The sequence below is a fragment of the Melozone crissalis genome, unplaced genomic scaffold, assembly GCF_028551555.1.
Source record: "Melozone crissalis strain CALT ecotype California unplaced genomic scaffold, PUWL_Pcris_2 ptg000006l_1, whole genome shotgun sequence".
Taxonomy (NCBI): domain Eukaryota; kingdom Metazoa; phylum Chordata; class Aves; order Passeriformes; family Passerellidae; genus Melozone; species Melozone crissalis.
In genome coordinates, this window is record NW_026535784.1 from 50,865,364 (window position 1) to 50,887,711 (window position 22,348).

The 22,348-nt window shown below is 40.3% G+C and overlaps 1 protein-coding gene across 3 annotated transcripts in view; it reads left to right on the forward strand.

The window, feature by feature from the left end:
- Positions 1–13,293: 13,293 nt before the first annotated feature.
- Positions 13,294–22,348, forward strand: part of MAPK10 (mitogen-activated protein kinase 10) — a 140,282-nt gene continuing 131,227 nt past the window's right edge. For 2 of the 3 annotated variants that reach the window (XM_054296077.1, XM_054296079.1), the window contains exons 1-2: positions 13,294–13,711; positions 18,223–18,342. In XM_054296077.1, the coding sequence (XP_054152052.1) occupies positions 18,335–18,342 (8 nt within the window). In that variant the 5' untranslated portion in view covers positions 13,294–13,711; positions 18,223–18,334. Of the gene's footprint in view, positions 13,712–13,902; positions 13,921–18,222; positions 18,343–22,348 lie in introns of those variants that run through there. The other variant, XM_054296078.1, reaches the window with a different exon arrangement.

Here is a 22,348-nt window from a genome sequence, read left to right on the forward strand (position 1 = left end):
AATTACATAAAGATGTGGTGGCTGCTCATAACTGGTGTTTTCTCTTCTATGAAGATGAAAATGGACCAGCTGCTCTTGTGGTAAGTTATTACTGGCAAAAAGCAATAAGCACTGCTGAATAAAAATGGCCTCCCTGCCTAGAGAAATGTTAAGGGGCACAGAAAGGGACTTCTGGAATCTCTATTTCCAGCATTTTCTTTTAGGCACCAAGGTTTCAGTCTTGCTGAGGTTTTACATTTCTGTGTTCTGGAAAGGATGGGAGAGTTACACAAGGTTTTTGTTGACAAGAAATCTCTGCACTCCTGAGGATAACCACTGTAAAATGACATTCACTCGGTTGATCATCTCAGAACAGGCCTGTTCTGATGAACTTTCAAACTGCTTTCAGGGATTGTAACCCAGGATATTAACAGTTTAAATAATCTAGATCCACAAGTGTTGTGGTAGTCATAAAAACACCCAAACAAATGTAGTATTTCATTAATACTAAATCAAGCTAATCACTGGAGTTAAAGTTTGTCTTTTTTTTTTTTTTTTTTTTTTGGTTCAGTTATCCAAGGGTCTGATTTACTCTCTCCAGAAACATCTGCATCATCCTCTTAGCTTGTCCAAGGCAGCCTGCTTCAATACTGGGGCCACTGGGCTGAGGGAAGCAGTGTTGTAGCTGTTGGTGGTTTATTCTGTACTGACAATAAACATTTTACTTAAAAATCTTTCTTTAATAATATTGAAAAAAACCCCAAACCTCAATTTTCAGGAATAATTAAATTCAAAATGTTTGCTTCTTTCTGAAGTAATGAAGTTTTAAATGAAGGATGCAAGAAAAAGCAGAAGGGAAAAAGTGAACGCACTATGAAATGGAACAATAGGATAATTTATAAAAAATTTGGTTTTGATTATTTCATTCAGGCATAGCACATAACTGTTTTCTAGGGCAGGAAGTAAAATATTTGGTAGTAACTGTTACCTGATATTGTTAATGAAAACATAATGAACTAGGAAAATGTTATCCAGTCTGCAGCAATTGGAAACCATCAGATGACCTGGACCACACCCACAGCATCATATATCTAATATTTGACTAATATTTTTTATAAATTATTCATCTTCAGCTGTTAGGAGTTGAGGATAAAACAAAGGCACTTGTTTGCAATTTTGAGGCTGGTCTGTGGTTTATCCCTCATTCTCCCTCTGCTATTCAGAGCAGTGGTGAGAAGGACAAGTGTTCACAACCTGAGTGTTTTTAAACACACAAAGCTGTAAAGCCTTATCACTTCGTCATCTTGGCACCTGAAATTCTGTGCCCTTCTGTGTGTATCAGATGAGATAATCACCTACATCTCTCTTAAATGTAGGGATTGAGAAATAGGGCAGAGCTGAAAACATTCATATCAGTTAAATTGGGTTCTTTGTGGCTGCAGCTGGGAATACTTTATTTAGGAAAAGCAGCCAGAGAGAGGGAGGGATGTGGAAGGCAGCGCCTGCCATCTCAGTGGCTTTGCACATTCAACACAGGTCTGAGTTATTTTTTGATGCTCCAAAATCTGCTTCTCTCTGCTTAAACAGTCATAGGAATAAACCCAAGGTTCCTCTTTTACCGCTTTTGCAGAACTGCACAAGTGAGTTTGGAACACAAGCCCTGTGAGGAATGACTGAGGGAGCTGGGGGTGTTTAGCCTGGAGAAAAGGAGACTCAGGGGTGACCTTATCACTCTCTACAATCTCCTGAAAGGTGGTTGTGGTCAGGTGGGGTTGGTCTCTTTCTCCAGGCAGCAGCTGACAGAACCAGAGGACACAGTCTCAAGCTGCATCAAGGGAAATATAGGTTGGATGTTAGGAAAAAGTTTTTTACAGAAAGAGGGATAAAGTACTGGAATGGTCTGCCTGGGGAGGGGGTGGAGTCACCATCCCTGGATGTGTTTAAAAAAAGATTGCATGTGCTACTTGGTGCCATGGTTTAGTTGGGGTGTTAGGGCATGGGTTGGACCCAGTGGCTTTGAAGGTCTCTTCAAACCTAGTGATTCTGTGTGATTCTGTGAGTTATTTCCCATTGTATTTGTTGGGAATGCCTGACAAAGGCAGGAATGATGAATCTGACTCCATGTTCTCAGAAGGTTCATTTATTACTTTATAATAATATATAATATCAAAGAATACTATACTAAACTATACTAAAGAATACAGAGAGGATACTTACTGAATGCTAAAAAGATAATAATGAAAACTTGTGACTCTTTCCAGAGTCCTGACACAGCTTGGCCCCGATTGGCCAGAGTCAAAACAGCTCACACCAGAATCCAATGGAACAATCACCTGTGGGTAAACAATCTGCAAACATATCCCAAAGGAGCACAACACAGGAGAAGCAAATGAGATAAGAATTGTTTTCCTTTTCTCTGAGGCTTCTCAGCTTCCCAGGAGAGAAATCCTGGCTGAAGGGATTTTTTTCAGAGAATATTAATGCTACAATTTCCCCTGTGCTTTATTTTTCTGATTTTGGGGTTTTGCATTCACTTCTGTGCGGTGAATCCAAGCCTGTCACTGCCTGGGGAAGTGGTTATGCCACTGAGCAATTAGCTAAAAATACTGCAACTTCTTCCAGCTGCACTTGAAAAATAACCAGGAGTCCTCTGGCCTTTCAAAGAGCAGCTGCAGGCACCCAGGATTGTGAGAGGAGACCTGGGCTGTCCATGTTCTGGACAGAGACAGGAATTTGGATCAAGTGCAGTGGAAAGTGCTTCCTCTGAGGTAACTGGCTGGTTGTCATCCTTCACGCCTGCAGCTTTAGATAAGCTTGGCTGGAACGCCTGTTCCTCCCCAGACGTGGAACGGGAAGCCTTGGATTGCAGCTCCGGGATCTGGATTCCATCCAAGGGAGCCCCAGGCCTGACAGACAGATGTGTCAGTGGGCCACTCCTAGGTGTGCAGGTTCCTCACTGAGCCCAGGGGTTTTAACAGTGGCTCTGTAGTAAATGTTGGGTTTGGTGAAGTGATCTGGGGCGGATTTGAGGTGGCTATTTATGGCACGTATTGAGTACAGTCCCCAGCATGAAGGTTTCGTTATATAGCATTTTGTCCATCTGTTGTGCGATTCTTTTATTTTTTTCCTGTGATGGGAAAGAAGCTAAAATTACTTTGGAATTTGTTCTTCTTCCTTGCTGCTTGTCTGAGAGGGAGAGTGAAGTGAAATGTCATGACTTTAATAGGAATTTCATGGATTGGCAATGCTTTCTTTTCCAGTTAACATTTGAAGAATTGGATTTTTTTCACATGTCTTCTTTCCCAATCCTTTAACTGCCAATTGAAAAAAAAAAGTCATTATTATAAACCTTTGCTGGGTAACCACTAAAAATTAAGATTTACTTACTTTTGGCATCAATTTCCATGTTATCATTATTGCTGGCTGTAATGGTAACTCTTGGTAGTGGTAATTTGCTTTTCTTTTTCATGCTTTGTTAAAACAAAACCTGTGAACTCCTCATCTCATTTCCAAGAATTTTCTGTGTTAATGAGAGCACCTCTTCAGAAAGCAGTTACCGGCAACAATGCAGGTTATGAGATTCTTTAAGAACTGTTGGTTTGAAGATATAGGCAAAATATGTTTCTATCCTAAAGGTAAAAAAAAAGGCTGACCAGATGCAAAAGTGGAGCAGCTTTGAATTTTTTATAACAATTGTTAAGATTATACCTACAGAAGCACTCAAAAGACAGCACAGCTATTTCTGTGCTGAGGTTAAGAAATATGCTTGCAATTGGAAATTGTTAAAACTTTACTTAAGAAAAGTCACTTGAAACAAAGATATGGAAGCACCCTATAATTTCTGTTTGTGTAAACTTGATTTATTTAATCTGTGCAATGATCACTGATGTCTATTGTAAATAACTTTTAGCTGCCATCATCTGTTTTTGTTTCCTTCAAGAGGCTTTCTCACTAATTTCTGATTAATTCTATTATTTCATAGGAATTTCAAGTACTTTTCTTGATTTCAAGAATTAATTTTTAAAAAGATTAGAATGTTCCTTTCTTGTGAATCTTCCATTTGAGAAAAAGGTGAATGTGACATTCTTCATGTGAAGGTGCTTCCAGTTCAGAAGTGATGTTATTAACAATAGTTATATTACAGTATTAAACCTAATGTTTTTTAATGCCTATGATGTCTTTCATCCCAAAGCCACTTTACAGAATGTGTGTCAGCTGTCACCTGCTGGGTGGTTTAATGCCTTGGTAATGACTCTAAATGACACTGCATGCAGATGAAAGAGCTTCACTGATTGACAAGGATTCATTGGGGCACCTGGTGCTTTGTTTTGGGAGGGAAAGTGCTGTGCTTGAGAGGAATTCATGTCAAGATTACACCTAGAATCTGGGATCAAAAGGAGAGGAAACGAGATGTTTCATGGGTGTCTTCCAAGCCACAGTTTCATGTTTTTATCTTGCTCCCTCTGTCTGTGATAACAGTGGAAGATAAGTTGGAGTGTGTCATAAATTGCAGCCTGACTTGGAGCTGACAACAGGAGCTGGCTGGTGTGGGGTTGATATCCCAGGACATGAGGAGCCCAAATCAGGTGCATAAACACAGATCCCAGTGGCATGTGAAGTGCCATAGGGAATTTTCCTTTGTTATCTGGATGCTAATTCAGGAGCGATGTAGCTCTCCTTGGTGTCCAAGCCTGTGCAGGTTGTCCTGGCCTTCAAAGGGTGTCTCAAATACCATAAAGGGCCCACCAGGAGATGACAGAATCCTGCTCCATAAGATACAAGAAGTCCAGCTCACCCAGGAGGGTTGTTTGGATTCAGAGGGTATGATTTCCATAATGTGTTTGTTTTGCTTGAGTCCAGGGCAAATCAGACAAATCACTGAGGGGAAAACACAGGAGAAAGACCTGCCAGGTAGGTGTCAGTCAGTAGTGTTTCTGGTTTTTGTCCTGGATTTCAGCTCAAGTAAAATAAACACAGGGTGCCACAGGAGTTTGTAGAGGCCCTCAGCAAGAACCACTGTAGATAAATCCATCCCTGTAGGGGAATAGAATATAGGTAAATAAAGGTGGTATGGAAAGTAATCTTACCCCCTAAAGAGTTGCGGCTGGGTTAATTACTAGAGATCAGGAGCAGGCCTGATGTTAACAGGCCACACCTGTAGCCAATAAGAGCAGTGTTATAAAAGAGTGGATTGGTGGGATCTGGAGTCAGATGGCTGCTGCAAGGACCAGGAACAGTCAGTGCTAAGAGGAGCTGCCTACAAGAAACATCAAGGAGGTATGAAACTCTGGAGATATGGAATCCTTGCAATGTAATGGCAATAGAACTCTTGCCCTGTAATGACGACAATCCCCACAATATGTTGAATCGTAGGCCTCAAATACAGATAACCAGTGTTATTTCCTTCTCTAAAATGGCCAGTTGCTAAACTATGATTTAGAGCCTCTCTTTTTCTCTTGAAGGCAGATTATAGAATTTTCTGCAGATACTGACTTTGGTTCTGTGTTTGATTTCCAGCAGTCAGTGGTCTATTTCAGTAGTTGTTAGTCCTGAATTTTTGGCTTTCTTGACTTCCTTTTGACTTAATAAATAGGAATTTTTTTTTTCCCCCTGGAATATTTTGCCTCTTCCTCACCATAAACATCCTAGGATGTTGCAGTCCCTCTTCAGTGATGAAATTAGATCAGTTATGAGAATAATCCTTGAGAACTGTCCTCTGCAAACTATTCTCAGTCAACAGAAGTGGTTGTCTAAGTCTTTAAACCTTGAGGCAGGTTATGGTCTTGACTTTCCTGTCAGCAAAAATAATGCAGTATTAGACTGAGGCCTGCCAGGTGCTTTTGGCATAACTTTCAGAATATGGTGTTATGGAGTTGTTTTTTTTTAATTTTCCAGCTTTGCCTAGATTGATATTCCAATTGCTGGCTGTAGGTTTACCCTGATTTACAAGATTACATGACTGCCTAGATCAGACAATTTATTCCAGTGTAGGAAAACAGACATTGATCACACCATCTCTATTTTTTCAGCGAGGTAACAGATTAGGATCCTTATGTTTCTCTGGCCTTGGCAGGATTTTCATGAGTGTACAAATTTTTTGGGGTTTGGGGTTTAGTTTTTTCTTGCTGTTTCTGAGCATTCTTTGCAATAGGGCGGGACGAAATGAAGAATGCTGAGGCAATGATGAAGGGGAAGGGCTAGAAGCATGAACAGTGCCTAAGTGGAATGAGAATGCCTGGAAAACATGAATAGCTCTGTTATATCTGAGCTATTACTTCAATTCTAAAATTGAAATGTGCTGCCTTGGAATTACTCTCTTTTCACATCTCTGTTCTGCACCTTTGGGCAATTATGGAGCTGTAGAGCAGAGCCAGTTTGTGCATTGTCCTCCCTTAGCTGCTGCTTTGTTCCAGCATCAATATTGAAATATGGTGTTTAAAGTGTTGCTTTGACAGACCTGCACAGTGCTGTATGACAGCAGCATCTGAGCACACTATGGAAGCAACAACCCCAAGGGTCTTATTCTGTTTATTTTCAGGTGTGTCTTGGCAAACAGGATCCGAGTGTGACGTTAAATTGTGTTTGTACCCATTCCAACAGGGGCCTTGGATTACGTGAGGAGCTGTGGGAGGGAGAGGAAATGTGGTTCTTCAGGTGGTTTCTCAGCCCCACGCCAGCCTGTGTGGCACAGAGGATGCAGGGGAGCTGCTCCTGCTGAGGTGGGGCAGCCAAGGCTCCCTTGGGCAGTGCTGCCTCAGGTGGGAAGGGTCCATGCAGGTGCTGGTGCAGCATCACATGTAATTCACACTCTCCTGCCTTTGTCCAGCGTTTGAGAGCATCACAAGCATTCCTGAGGCATCAAGTGTGGAAAGCAGGAGTGGTGGAGGGAATTTTTACATGCTTTGAGATGGTGCATCTCATGGATGCTGCACTGGGTAGCTGCCCTGCCTTATCTCGCTGTGTTTTGCTGTGAATGAAATTTGTACAAATCAAATGAAAGTTTGGCTGTTCTACTTCTTTTTAACTCACAGGCAGTGCTGAGTCCTCGGGGCTAGTTTCTGTCTCTATGAGCTGCAGCCTTTACAACTCCCTAGTTTAGTGAAACCTTTCTGACCTATTTCTTGGGTCAGGGCTGAGATAAAATACAACATCCAAAAATGCTTTTTCCGTTTTGTGATCACTCTGTTCCCAAAGGAGAACAAGAACACCTTTGAAATCACGTATTTGGAAGAAATACTTGGGGGAATCAAGTGCATGGAGGCAGTCAGCCCAATTCCTTTAAAAAAAAAATCATGTACTGCTAATTCTGACATTATATAATCTTAGTGTGTAGTCTTAGTTGGAACTGTTTGGTTTCCTTGTGGGAGCAGAGACTTGCTTATGTGCAAGAAATGTGTAATCAGGACTTGGTAAGTGAAAGCATCAACCGGTGAGCTTGAGAAAAAAAATCGATGAGTGGTTCAAGCTCTTATGTGAGAATTAAATTTGAGAAATTAAACAATTCCCAAGCAAGTAATGTACCAAGAAAGATTTTATAAGAAAAGGCAGTATATTAAAAGCTTTTGAAGCAACCCAGGAACCAGAGTTTTCAGTAGCAGAGGAGGTTGATCCATCTCTCAGCAGGGTGCTGAAATCCATGTAGTTCACTAAATTTACTAATGCATTCTTTTCCCATTTCAGTAAGTTTGAATACAACATTTTTTAGCCAGGAGAATTATTTGGCCCATATCTTCTAAGTCCTACCTTGGGGAACGTACTGTTTTCATGGTAATATAGCCAAAGCTTTTACTGTTAGCTCAAGATAGGAATCTGTATGTTTCAAAATGTATATTTGGAGCACAACTTATTGAAATCATCAATATTTATACAGCAGATAATATCTTCAGACAGGCTGGACACCATCTGTCACAGTCTGATTCAATTTTATGGTCGTAGCAAAGTGAACTGACAGTGTGGAATTTTTCACAGGAGTCAGCTGGAAGTGTGTCCTGGTTTTCAGGTAAACCTGTGAAATGTTGTAAATGATGGCTGTGCGTTCATGTTATGTAAATAGGGAATGTACTCATCTGGGGGAGGGACTGGTTCCTGTTTGTTTGCATACTGAAACAAGTTTAAATTCTGTTTAGTGCTCTATTTTACTGGAATCATTTGTAATTGAATCCTTCATACATGCCTTATGGATCTCTGCAGGGAAAATTGAGCATGAAATCATGCGCTCTGGAAGAATTACTGAATACAGGAAGTGGCAATTTTTAAAATTAAATAAAACTTGAGCAGTTCATGGCATTACCTTCAGATGGCAATTTAGAATTAAGGTTGTTTTCTTTTTCATAGTGAGCATTTGGTTTATGGCACCTTTAGCGCTTTATGTAATGTTTTATATCATTAGAACAATAAAACATCCACGATAAATTTATTCAAAATTGTATTAGTGCATTTTAGGGTATATTTATTTGCTAGACTTTTACAGGACATGCAGCCCTTGACAGCAGACAAAGCAGTTTCAAAAATGGCAGCAGTATTATTGTGTACCAAAGTTATTATTTTGATATGTGTGTCATCAAATAAGCAGTAAAATATTTTTCACCAATGACGCAGTAATTGAAGGTACAGATGAAATAGTTTCATGTAGAACAAGACAATCCTGTTTCTCTAACACTTGGATGCTTGAAGTTATTTGTTAAGTTCATTCCCTTTACTGAAGTAAGTAGTTAACAGTCCAGTTTTGTACGTCTAATTAACTGCTGGTGACATATGTGTGGACCTTGCTGTTTCATGTTTATGGGCTTGCTATTACGACATCCCTTTTCTAATGTTGATGAATATAAAAGCTTGAACCCTTCAATTTTGTGTATTCATGTGCGTGCATTTATGTGCTCATTTCCCCTGTGTTACTGCCTGTGGTTTTGCTGCTCAATGCATATCTGCTAAGATTTGCTTTGTCCTATCTTAGATTTGATTTAGGAATGTATGGGTAATGAAAAGCACTCTTGACTTGAAGAACCATTTTTTTCTGAATTTGCTCTTATTCTCTACTACATCTAAGCTAGGATTTCAGTATCTAAAATAATGTGTTTTGGTCAGATATCTGCTGGATTTTGTTCTTGTTTGTACAAACTACAAGCAAGAGATCAGTGCAACTCCTTAGATTGCTTATTGCTAATCAGTCTGTCTTTTAAGAATTCTTCTGGTGCATCTGTTGTGTTGATTCACTGTTTCCTTCACTTAAAACCTCCCCTGTGAATAAATGAATCAAGTGGACTTGTCCAAGAGCCGTGCCCTGTCCTGTGATATCACTGCCTGTTCTCGATTACCCGGCTTTGTCTCCAATTACGCTTTGTAATTGCAGCATCTCTGTGTGGGTCAGGCCTCAGGAAGGTAACAGGAAGGTTTAGATTGTGCTTTACCACCTCAGAGTTATATAGAAAGCTGACATGATGCTGGTCATAGTTAATACACCATCTCAGTTTAGTTCTGTTACAGTTTTCCACTTGTATATCAAAGTAAAAGAAGTCCTGAGGTTAAAATGTCCACTTCTTTATGAAGTAGCAGTGAAGAGGGAGGAAAGGGGTGAAAGAGATTAAGGAGTATGTGTAGCTTTCTTCCATTTTTTAAAGCCTTTCTCAACCATTGGCATAATAACAATGTAGAAAATGTAATGGCTTTGAAGGTCTCTTGATGGAGTTGAACACAAAATCCAAGATTATTATTTCTTTTGTCTGGGGTAAAGTCCAGGTCAACCTTCATCAGTAATTTTTCCTTGATAATGAGACTGAATAAGAAAGCATTGCAAATTTTTGGATTTTGTTAAAAACTAGCAGAGAAGTTCAGTACAGTGGAGGGTTGTATGGCAGACAAAGGAGAGCTGCAAAAAAAGAGTTTGTTATATTGCACCCTTCTTGAAGAATAGTTTTGGAACAAAGACACACTTGGATTTCGTGTACAGTGGGTACATACCTGGGGAGAACAGCAGTGGCTGGTTCCATGGAGAGCTTGGCAGAGTCTTCACTGTTCCACTGGAGAGTGCAGCATTGCATCAGGCTGGAGTCATAAAAATCTGTGACTGAAAGTGATTTGAGAAATCCCTTAGTCCTGGCTGTAGCACTGACTTGGGTGGAAGAATTTGTTCAGAGATTGGTTTGTTGCTTTATGCCTTAAAACATGAAGATGCTTTCTCACTAGGATTTTATTGTAGTGGCCTTAATTTAACATGATTCAGAGAAATATGACCCCTGTAAGGCAGGCAGAGCTGAAGGGGGCATGTGGCAGCTCTTAAACCATCACAGTTTGCAACCCACTGCACTAAGCCATCACCAAGCTGAGATTGCTTTGATGTGCTGGATTGCAAACTGTGGCAATTTAGGAGTGGCTACATTCAGCCATCCACGCAGCAGGCTCTGGGAGAAACGTGCTCCCAGTGTGTCTCATGAAAATCAGTGACACAGGTACAGCCCAGCTTTCATCTCCTGGGATACAAATTGTATGCAGAGTTTGCCTTTGAAGTGAAATTATTTTTGTACTAAGAGGACCAACACTCAGTGCTTTAGAGGCACAAAGAGGAGGTCCAAGAGCTTAGCTGAAATTAATTTAGTTGGCTCGTTGTGACCTTTGTAGCTAATTTTGTGCTGTAAACATCTGCTCACATCCAGTCGACCTTAAATTTAGACCATAGCCCCTTCTGGCCTCACCTGCCACAGAGAGCATAGCCACCAGTTAGGACTGGGGCAGCTATTCTGGGAAACTGGTGCCAAAAATGATCTGTTTAAATTGTTAGATGCCGGTCTGATGCACTGTGTCAGGCCATTACAGTGTTTAGCTGAGGCCTGATTCCAGTGTGGAATGCGTTTTGTGGCACCTTGCTGTATCTTGGCCCAGCTAGTGAAGCGTCTTGGGAGGGCACTGTAATCACCTGAGATGAATGTGGAGAGATCTGGTGTTGAGCTTGAGGAAGCAGCATCCCTTGGGGTGATTGGGGAAAGAAGCATTTGAAAAGCCACTATTTTCCATTAGATACATTGTTTCCAGGGCAAGTATCCTAATTGTACTCCAAAGCTGCTGTCACTGCTGAAGAAGATTAGGCTCTTTGTCTCCTCTCTGTTTCTCCAACCCCACTCCTGTAATTATGTCAGAAGCAGCCACCCTTAATCCCTTCTGCACCAGTGAGTGGTCAGTTAGTGCTATTTTCAAAGATATTTTCCTGACTCACACAATAATGTGGGTTTGTTGCTTTGTTGTTTTTTTTTTTTTGATGAAATTTAAATTTATTGTATGCTGAATGTTTTTGTAATGCAGAAAAATATGTGTATGGATATATTTTAAGAAAAAAAATCTTTCAGACAGGTAATTTCATCCTGTTTTTTTACCTAAAAATAGTGAATTGTTGAAGAAGATCTGTATTGAGACCAGTAGCTTGACACATTTATCTGGCTTATTGCTTGTTTCTACTGTGCAGGCATTCCCAAACTGCAGTGGAAGTTGTGCCCTGCTGCCCTTTGTGCCTCCACAGGGCACTGGTGACAATGGCAGGACATCTTCAGGTCTTCTCTTGGTAATATGTGGAGTGTGGGGAGGCCTTTCTGTGGTGATGGTTGGCTTGTGGTGGAGCTGTTAGGTAAATGGGGTGGGGAAAGGCAGCTGTGTGAAAATTGGAACTGTAGAATTTTTTCTCGCTGCAACTGAATGTGTTCAGACCTTCATGCATGTATTCATGTATGCAGGAATGATGCATGAATTAAAACAAAAGCCTTCACATCCAAAAAATAAGAAACAGGCTGATGGAGAATGGGGAGTGGTATATGTAGGCAAGAATGGGCAACCAATAGCTCAGGGACTTCTCTTGATCTATAGTTAGGTTAAACGATTTAAATGTTTGCGTGTCATGCCATATGTCAATGTATGGGCTGGTAAAGGCACTTGGGTGGCCCTGAGAAAAGCAGGAGTTACCCAACCTGGGTTAGATAACCTCTGTGTTTGAGTTCCTGGTCTCACAGGACTGTGTTTGGCTCTGGGTGTGGTAAAACCTGTGGAATATTCAGACCAGTGGCCAGAATGCTGCAATGAGTTCCTTGGTGTTCTTTTTGACCAATGAAATTGATATACTGAAGAAAATGGTTTGGTTCTTTGAAAGGGTATTTTTGGCAAGATAGAATGTCACCATAATAGGAGGAAAGGCAGAAAGGATTGGGATTGTTCAGCCTGGAGCAGTCCTTGGGGTGACCTAACGGTGGCCTTGTATAACCTGAAGGGAGCCTACAGGAAGGATGGAGAGGAACTTTTTACAAGGCCTGGAGTGATGGGACGAGGGGGAATGGCTTAAAACTGAAAAAGAGCAAGTTTAGGTTAGATATTAAGAATGATGGGTGGATGGATGAAAGATGAATGAAAGAATGGATGTCCCATCCCTGGCAATGTACAAGTCCAGGCTGGGTGGGGCTCTGAGCAATCTGGTCAAATCAATGACATTCCTGCCCAGGGATATTGGAACTGGGTGATCTTTAAGGTTGCTCCCAACTCAAACCATTCTATGATTGTATGATAATATTTCTGACTAGCTCTTATCCCAGCCTAAATCTCATGGACGTGTAGTAGCCTTCCAGTGTACTCTCTTTGCTGTTTTATGTCAGATGAGAGAAGACATCCTGCAGTTTGATATGTGCAGAAGAAATGTTATCTGCTCAATTTTTAAACTGGAGGGCATCAGAAGTCATCACCAACTCTGCTTGGTTCTGTGAGCAAAAAATGCAATATTTCCTCTGTGCAGTGGTAGTTTTCAGAAGTGGGATTTGTGGCAGTCTAGCAGTGGGCACAGGCTACTGCTGATGGGGAGATCTTTAGCAGGTCCTTGGGCTTCTGAGGGACTCAGAGAGTTGCACTGCTTGTTCATTCGAGCAGTATCTGTGTTCAATAGCTGTGCAGGAGATGTGTTGTAATTTTATTATTTTTTTAAATCCCTCTCCCAGGCTGAAGCTTGATTGAATTTTAAAGATGTTTGCATTTTTTAGGGTGATGAGCATTTATGCCTTTGTCTAGCAGGTAATGTGAACGAAAGAGCAGATCCACACTGCTATTACCTCTTCTCTCTTGCTATTACCCCTTCTCTCTGTACTGCGGATGTCTGAGCTGCTGCTGCTGGTGAGTGCTACAGGAGGCTGCTCAGCTTCCCTTTGCAGGCTGCTCTATCCCCTGATTCTCCAGGAGATACCGTGGCTGTGGCTGCAGATTGGATTTTTCTCTCCCTCCCCCTGCGAGACCTCTGTGTGCTTTGACGTCACGTGTGCTCCTTTCAGTTGCCATAGCAGCCCCATTCCCCAAGCTCTCTGCCTGTCTCCTCTGGTAGGCTCCACAATGGTACAGCCAGCATCACGCTGCACAATGGTTTCCAGGCAGTGAAAGAGCGTGATTCAGCAAGCCACTCTTCCCCCCCTCCCCTTTTATTTCATTATTATCAGACATTTTGCCTCCCCTTTTTCTGTTCTCTTCTACCCTCTTCCCCAGGCTTTTATTCAGTTCTTTAAAGGAAAACGGTGATTTACCTTGAAACTAACTGCCCATCTTTTTTTTTTTTTTCTTTTATTTTCCTTTTTTTCCTTTTTTTTCCCCCCCTCTCTATTGTTATAAATAGCCCATTTTTTTTCCTCGGCACTGTTTGGAATGTGATTTTAAAATACCACCTAAAGTCGCAGTTTGGGGAAAAGGTTTCTGGACGAGGAGAATAGCTGGCGAGCAAGGAATGGTAGGTGGCTGATGCTAATATTCTTTGACTAACTGCTTTCGCAGGGTGGGGTGATGAATATTGATTGCTGCTTGAGGAGGAAAAAAAAATATTAAAGCAGGGGGAGAGGGGGAGAGAGAGAGGTTAATGAAGTAAACTGCTAAGCGAAGCAAGGAGGCTGCACCTGTCCATTTTGTGGCCGGAGGAGCATCATTTTCCTGTCGGTGCGGGTGGGTACCAGCGGTGGTGTTGGGCGCTGTGGGTGACACTGGAGCGGGGCAGGGGCACGCCGGGCACGGCACTGTGGTGCTGCTGCTGCTTCACCAGCTGGCTCCTGTAAACACTGGGGTTTACTCTGCCTCATCGCCTCTAACGCTGCCCGCGGGCTTTGGGGGGAAGGAGGTGCCTTGGCTTGCGGCTCAGGAGGAAGATGAGGGTGTTGTGAGGGGTATATATATGGTAATCCATCCATAAACAGCTGTGGAAAATTTGAATGTGGAAAAATAGAGAGAGGACGGGGAGCTGGAAGATTCAGAGGATAGAAGTCTTGGCCTTTTGCAGAGTGATTGAAAGCCAAAAAAAAAAGTGTGTATGTGGAAATGTTTGACAGACCTTGTTGGATGTGGGGGTGGGGGTTGTTTTTAAGAAAGTAGCCTTTAATCATCACTCTTCCACATTGCTTGGATTCAAGTAAACAACTCAGCCCACTGGGTTTAACAGAACCACAGAGCTTTCAGGAGAAGTGTTTACAGCAATCTATGGGCCAGTTATTTTGCAAAAGAGAATTAACAATCTGTAGATGCTGCAGTGAAATCAATGTTGCTTTGCAGGGAGATCCTCTGGCAGAAAAAGCTACTGCTACAGGATGAAATGTTGGTTTTGTTTTTTACAGCAGAGTGACATTATTAGAAATAACAGAAATTTGCCTTGGATAATTAAGTGTTACAGCATTGTTTAATAAGCAGGCTGTGCTCCCAGTGAACCATGATGGATGGGCATGTTTCATACCATTCGTGTGCTGGGGGATTGTCAGCTTGTTTACATGGGCTCCTTTTGCTGCAGAGCTTCCTGATATCTCAGTGCAACTTTCCCCTCCTCTGATATGTTCACTGTAAGTTTTATCAGAGACTTCTACGGGGCAAACCGACACTATGTGGAAATACAAATTTTGAGGGAAATTATGGCACGGAGTAGAAATGTATTGGGAGGAACATGCAAATAACTGTATTGTAACTAATCAGAGGAGTCTGAAATCAGCTTGATGGAGGACACAGAGGTTGTCCTGCAAGCCCAGCTTTAGCAAAAGAGAAGGGTAAAGACAGAACAGGCTGGTGCAGGTATGGCACAGGGATGTTTGTCTTTGCCCCTGTGTAACCTATCTTCAGTCCCCATGCCTTGGGGAAAATGGGGTGCACCAAACCCCCCCTGTTTTAACCTTCTTTCAGTACAATGCTGTGTAATCACTAGGCAGGAGCACTGGAGCAAAATTTTCTTCTGTGGTCCTCTGGCTGTCTGCTCTCTTCCCGCTAGGAATGGTGGCACAGGAATACCCTTTCAGCTGGCTCAGCTAATGACTTTGTCTTACAGGGATGCGGATGTGAACGACAAAGGTGATTTGACCTCAGCCATTAAACAATATTCTTTTTCCCTGACTCTCAATAAACTGCAGTCTTGCTCATAGCTCTCTCCTGCTGTTTCAGAGTATGCGTAATTTTTCAGGGTCCTGTTGTAATTATGGTGTTGTTGAGGAGGGTTAAGATTACAAGGATGTTCCTAAATAGGATAAGGACAGAAATCACTTACCATGAAAAATAAGTTAACTTAGCTGCCTGTCTGCCTCCTTGGAAAATGTCCTTCTCATTGTTAAAAAGCTCCTTCAGTGCACACACAGGTTTCTATGAGCAGATGACAGGGATGAGTGTTTTCTTGTAGGTTTGGGGTTTTTTTCCCTGCTGTCAGTGGCTGGCATGTTTGCAGCTGTTTTTTAGTGATTTAACAGTACTGGATCAATACACCTTCAAACAGTGTTACAGTACCAAATCTGGCTTGGGAAAGCAAAGAGAGAGTTATCAAAATTTCACTGCCATGGTATTGGAGAAGGTCATAAAGTTCATTGTAGTTTACAGTTCATTGCAAAATTCATCCAATTTAAAGGAGTGCTAAAGCAGGCCCAAAGGAGGGTGATTTTAGCATTGCTTTTGCAGACAGCATCATAATTTTCTTAAGACTTGGAAGAGAGAAAAGCTGCATTTAGGGAAAGGCCTCCAGCTTTAAAACTGGCAATCTCTTAAACTGTTGTTTAGTAGATACTATCCAGTTCCTTGCACAATTCCAAATTACAAAAAATATCACCGGCTTGTTGATAAATTTTCAAATCCAAGTAAATTTTTGGGTTTTTTGTCATTTTTGGGGGTTTTGTCACAAGCATTCTATACTCATAGCCCCTCCCATTCCAGTGATTACATTTTGAGCTTACATTAACAGCAGTACTAGAAATGATGTCCTGAAAGCCCAGTGATTGCAGAATCACCATACTTGCTGCTCTGTTATGTCATCAGGAGTAAAGGAGAGAGTCTTCATTGAACGTACAATACTGAATATGTATGCTATATATAATATATATACGGATATATATATACACACTAATATATATACTATATTCAATATAATATATATATACTGAATATATAGCATATATATTCAGTATATATATAATTTATATATTCAGTGTATGTGTGAGTATACTCCTTTTCTATGATTCTTGGACACTTAATGTTTTGAAGGCTACTTGCAAGGAAAATGAACCTTCATGAAAGGACCACCAGTGATTAAAGGAGAAATCAAAAGCAGTAGAGGGGATGGGATGGAATTTCCTGGTCCCCTCTCCACTGTTTATGAAAGTCACACAGCTCTTCTTGAGCTGCTCTACTGTGTTTTAGCCTGATAGCTGTAGCTTTCTTAGCAAGCTTTAGAGTCAATCTTGGCTAGCTGTTAGAAGAGAAAGGCAGGGAATTCAAATCCCAAAATGTTCCAGTCTTAATGTTTTTTTAAACAGTGAGATTTCGGGTAGAAGTTTCAGTGTGTGAACTCACTCACTAGTGATGGTGGCATGTTCTCAGTTTCATTTCTACACAAAGGATGTGAATTCGTGGGCTTTATTGTACCCTAGGATCTTCCTGACTATGCCTGGAGCACAAGGCAGTGTCTTTTTATAGCAAGAAAAAGGCAAAGCTACTGTTGTGTTTTCAGGCAGGTTCTGGGCTTTTCTCCCATCTAAGAGCAAGACCATGTTGATGACCCCGTGAGTGCAGCCCCTTGCTCACATCACAGCAGTGACATGGGAAATCTGGGATGTGTTAGGACCTGATCTAACACCCATCTTTGAGTCTGTTGGACTGTCTCAGGACTTTTGTGAGGTAATTGTCAGTAAAAGTTGGAGGTCCAGAAGAGCCTTCCAGTCAAGTCAATAGCTGCTTCACCAGGATTCTACACTAAGAGGTCAATAGCCCAGCAAATTAGGAACTGTAATTTGAGGGTGGGATTTCAGGAGCCTGAATTGGGCTCTTTTTTGTTAAGGAGTTGTTTTCCCATGAGGATTTTTCATTTGCTGTTCTTAGTATGAAGTCCTAGTTCTCAGGTACTTGAAAGCATGTTGGGATACAGGTCAAACCTTGTACTTAAAAGTAACAACCTAATTTTGTTCACTGGTTAGGTTCCAGAACACCATGTTTGATTTTTACTTCTCTTATTCACTATCTTAATACCACAGCATTTGCTTTTTCCTACAGTTCTTGAGGTTGTCTTTGAGTTTCTTGGCTGCCTGTGCTTTGTCACTTGAACTTTTTTGTCACATGAGTTATTTGTTTTTAAGAGGATGCTTATTTGATAAACAGCATTAATTCACAGGCCTTTCCTGATGCCTGTATCTATCCATATCACACAGTTTTTAAAGCTGTTAATAATGTCACAAATTAAATTTAATTACCATCCCCAGGTATTGGTGGCAGGTGACTGTGTCCATATCTCAACTTGTCATAGGTGAAGTTTTCTGCTCTTCCTCATTCCAAAGAAAAAATTGATGATCTGGCCTGAGAAAGATAGATAGTATAGAAACAAAAATAATTATTTTAGATCAGTTTTATGTTGTTTTTTTTTTTTTTAGTACCATCTGTTTCAATTTGAACAGTCTTGAACATGTGCTCTTGAGCACTAAGGCCTTGATTTTTTTTTCCTGTGTTTTTTTACTGGTGGGAGAATAGCTGTGACACACTTCTCCCATTTAAACAGCACTTAACATTCTGCATTATTTTCTGTCTCCTGCCTTTCTTCTTTGTGTGGAAGAAAGGAAACTTATGGTACAGATACTGCCTGAATGGGATGCATTATGGTATTATCAGAGGAAAATCTAAATTCTTTGTTATATAATGTGCAGATATTGGTATTCCAGGTTAGTTTAGTTTTCTGAAATTTTCTGTGTTGATCAGACTTGAAAAATAAACCCCAAATATTTCTTTCTCTTTTTTTGTGCTTAGGGCTAGTAGTAGAAACCTGTACCAACAGCAGGCCAGACTCAAATATCAGCTATGGCAACCCATGCATGAAGTTGATGCCTTTGAACTATTTCCTATAGATGAGACATAGCACATGCTGTGGTGAGTCAACAATGTATTATCTTATTAAATCATACTCCTTGGCCAAATATGATTTTTTTTTTCCTTTCATGTTTTTTTCTTTTTGGAGGGGGGAGGTAGGGAAAATTAAAGTTACAACTTGTAGTAATTTTTAGTACACATTAACATAATGCTGTCATCTTATAATGAGTTTTCCAAGTGTATAATTTCTGCATTGCACAGTTATCAGATGGAACACATTCAGAATGTGGTTTCAGAGGAAGCGTTAATATAGCAAAATAATTTAAAAAAAGACCCTACACATGCAGTGTTCTGAGCACTATTTAAAATGGCAAAATCTCTTTCACTACCACAAAATCCACAATTTTGGGCTGATTTTTGTAACTAATGTTTTCCATCTCTTAGATTTGGTGTGGGGGGAGAGGAAAGGTTGTTTTTCTTTCTCTTTGAGATGACTGAAGAAGTCTGAGGAGAGTCATCACAGACTTTTTTTTGTCATATATCTCTTTATTCTTGGACAGGAAAATAGTGAGAACAATGATGAATATCAAATAATCTTTTAAAAAATTCTTTGTAGCTTTAACTGTCTTAAGTCTGCTAATAATTTCAATCCATATGTCATACATAATAAGTCATTTTGGTTCTGATAGTTTCTTTAGGATGGTTTTGGTGTACCTTTGGGAGATGAGGAATTGTTTTCAGATTTCTCATGTAATCTCAATAGAGTTGTTGTCAAAAACTGCAAGGGTTACCCCAGTAAGGTCTAGCTCCAAGTCACTGAAATGTTTCTGTAGGGAGATAGAACTCTTACTTGTAGATGTGGCACGTAGGGTGGTGAAATAACCCACCAAGGGTGATGGGATGAATGCTCTGGTGACACTTTCAGCCTTGATGAAGCTGATGAAAAAGATTTAAACAGGTGTCAGTTAAATGTATTTGACTGCTTTGAAGTGAGATGGGTAGCAGAAAGCAGTGCCTGCTAGAGTGCCATGGAGAGAATTTGTCTTCTGGTGGAATCCAGAGGGTTTCCCAAGGGGAGAAGACATCCCCTGGACATGGACAGTGATTTGTGGCATGAGGAGTCACAGTCTGGATGCTCTCATCCTTGACTGGTAGACATCCAATGGAAGCAGTACATTTATGTAGAACTTAATAACCTCTATTTTTTACTACTATGATATTTTTAACTTCTTATGGCTTTTAGGGCCCATTGTCCTGAGGTAATTCTGGTTAACAAGACAGCCTTCATCTTGGCTTAATGTCTGGGCTTTAGAAACTGTGATGCTGAGCCTTTTGCATATGAATGGGTCTGGGTGACTTTTGCATTTACAATGAAGCCTGAAACCATATTTTTTACAAAAATTAATACTATTTTGCTTTAATTCTGTGTTTGGGAGCATTCAGATAACCTGCTAGTTGTAGATAATAAGAACTTTAAATAAGCTGGCAACAGCAAAGTATATATGATTTCTGGTAGTTGATGGAGTGGTGCAAATAAAGGATTTTGTTAACATGTCCATGATGAATAGTTGCTAAACAGATGTTGCATGAAATTTTTATGGTGTTTTGTACATGTTAAGGCAATTAGCTGATAGCCATGGCAGCTCAGTTCCTCTCACCGTTAAGATTATTAAACTGCTGTGTAAGTAGAAAAATAGTTCTTAAGAAGCTGGCTGATGCTAATCCCCACTCCTGGTGATTTTGCATTTAGTAGAATATGTAGTGCTAATTTTGGAACACATTGACACTGCTGTCTACAAGCAGCATGACTTGATCGTTTGCCCCCCAGGTCACCAAGATGTCTTTATCTTAATGTTGCAGCTATTGATATCTGCTGTGTGGTATTTCAGGCATTTACCAATGGCTCTGTTCAGGCTACTTTCTGAGCTCAGTGCACATCTGTCACCTCCCCCAGCTCTGTTCTCCCCAATTTAGATTTTAGGGTGGGTAATCAGTGCAAATACCAGGTTTTCAGAATCAGCATATGAAATGGGTCAAAAGAACTCAGAGATGTCATAGGGAGAGAGTTGCTTGAGAAGTTTCTTCTCAGATGACACAGCATTAATAGGCAAAATTAGTTAAATATGCTTAACAGAAATTAAAGACTGTAAAGTAGTGTTGTGAGGCTACAAGAAACATCTGTAGGTATCTTCAGGCATTTAATACAACTCTTTAGCATGGATTTCAAGTTCTGTCTGTATAGGAATTAGGCATGCACTTCTGTAAAAGTGTGGGTAACAAATGCAGTTTGAAATCTGGGGGTTTATGCTCTCTGTGCAGGCTCTCTCCAGTTAATATTACTCATTAAGACAGCTTGATCATATAGCTTTATTTTGCATTCAGCAATATCTATTGGTGAAAACACAAGCTTTGCAACTGTAGAAATTGTATGTAAAATCAGAAACCATGTACAGAAATTAGCATATAATTAGTGAAGTTGAATTAACTGCCAAAGTCTTTTTAAAAAGGTCAGGAAAAGAAGCATTTGGAGAACAAAAGTACCTATCAATATTCATCACAGAAAAGATCAAGCAAGGAAAAAACTTGGGATGTTCTGTTTACCAAAAAAACTGATGTTTGTGCCGTGGGCAATAGGTGTTTTTTACAGCTGAGTTAGTAATTTTGTAAGAAACCACGTTAGAGAAAGGTTTTGCTACATCTATGCAGAGAAGCAAAGTGCCTGGGATAAAGGAATTTGAGGGGTTTTTTTAAGTGCTTGAAAAAAAACCTTTTAGGATCTATTTTTTAGTGTCTTGGCTTGGTATCTGGCTATGACTACAGTCACATGGTTTTTTGGAATATTGTGTTGGTTCCTCTAACGTTCCTCACAGGTGTTAAGTGCATGAGGAAAAATCAGAGGAACTCAGAGCACAGTTTTCTCTGAGACATTTGTGTTCTGCTCCTCTAACAGGAAAGCCATGTTTATATTAAATTTGCTGCATATGATAAATGTAAAAACTTACTACCTGTTACTGATGATGGCCATGTAATGTGCAAAACATTTCCCCTTGGAGGATCTTGCCTGAGCCTATTTCCAGAAGCTATTTGTCTTGTGATCAGCTACATGCAAACAAAGGTTTTCCAGAGCTGAGCTCTAACACTCAACACTTCAGCTGCTCACCTTCTCTACTTTTCAAGGGGACTGGACTTTTCCCAGAAAGTGCTGGGATCTTCACTTTGGATTATAGACTTCACTTTGGATTATAGAACCACTTGATCACCTTTTATTTCAATAAAGCTCGCTGGAGATGCTCATAAAGGGAATTTTCCTGCCTTTGCTGCTTTTTTTTTTTTTTTGTTGTTGGTTATCTTTTTTTCCTTTATATGGATTTTCTTTTTTGTGTCCTCAGGATATTGTTTTGCAGAGTATTTTCACTGCCCTTTAAACTCAGATAACGTTATGTGGGTTTATACTAGTTGCTCTTATTCTGAATCCTATCCCTTCTCCCTCCATCCTTGGTTTGTCTTTAGTTATTCCTGCAGCCCCTAAGATTAGTATTTTAATTGAATTACATTGAAATATAGCATTGTCAACTCATGCAGTATTTGATGTTTTTTAATGCCCTGGGCTAAGTATCACATGCATGTGAGAAACTATGAGCTTTCCTTTAGCAAAGTGTAGGCTTTTTGTTTATATTACTGAAAAAAATTGAAGCTCGAGTATGTGAAAGAGTGATGCTTCAAAAATGTACAGCCCTCCCACCAAGATTATTCCCTAGTGGTATATTGGAATTTTGAGATCATATAACATGAGTCTTAGACGTTTGGGACAGATAGTCTTAAAAAAATATTTTTTATTTTATTTGGAAAGTGAATATTTGCTACATTTCTAATGCTTGTAAAGACACAGACATACCATATGTTGCCTCTATGTCTGTATTCCCCCAGTAGTTGAACTGGCCCAGCAGAGGTCAAGTTATTTGCACATTTAAAAAGTGAAAATAAAATTTATCAAAAAAATTCAACTACCTGGTGTCTGTGTTTGAGGGATCTCTGGTTTAGTTTTGCTCTGGATTCCTGCTGGACC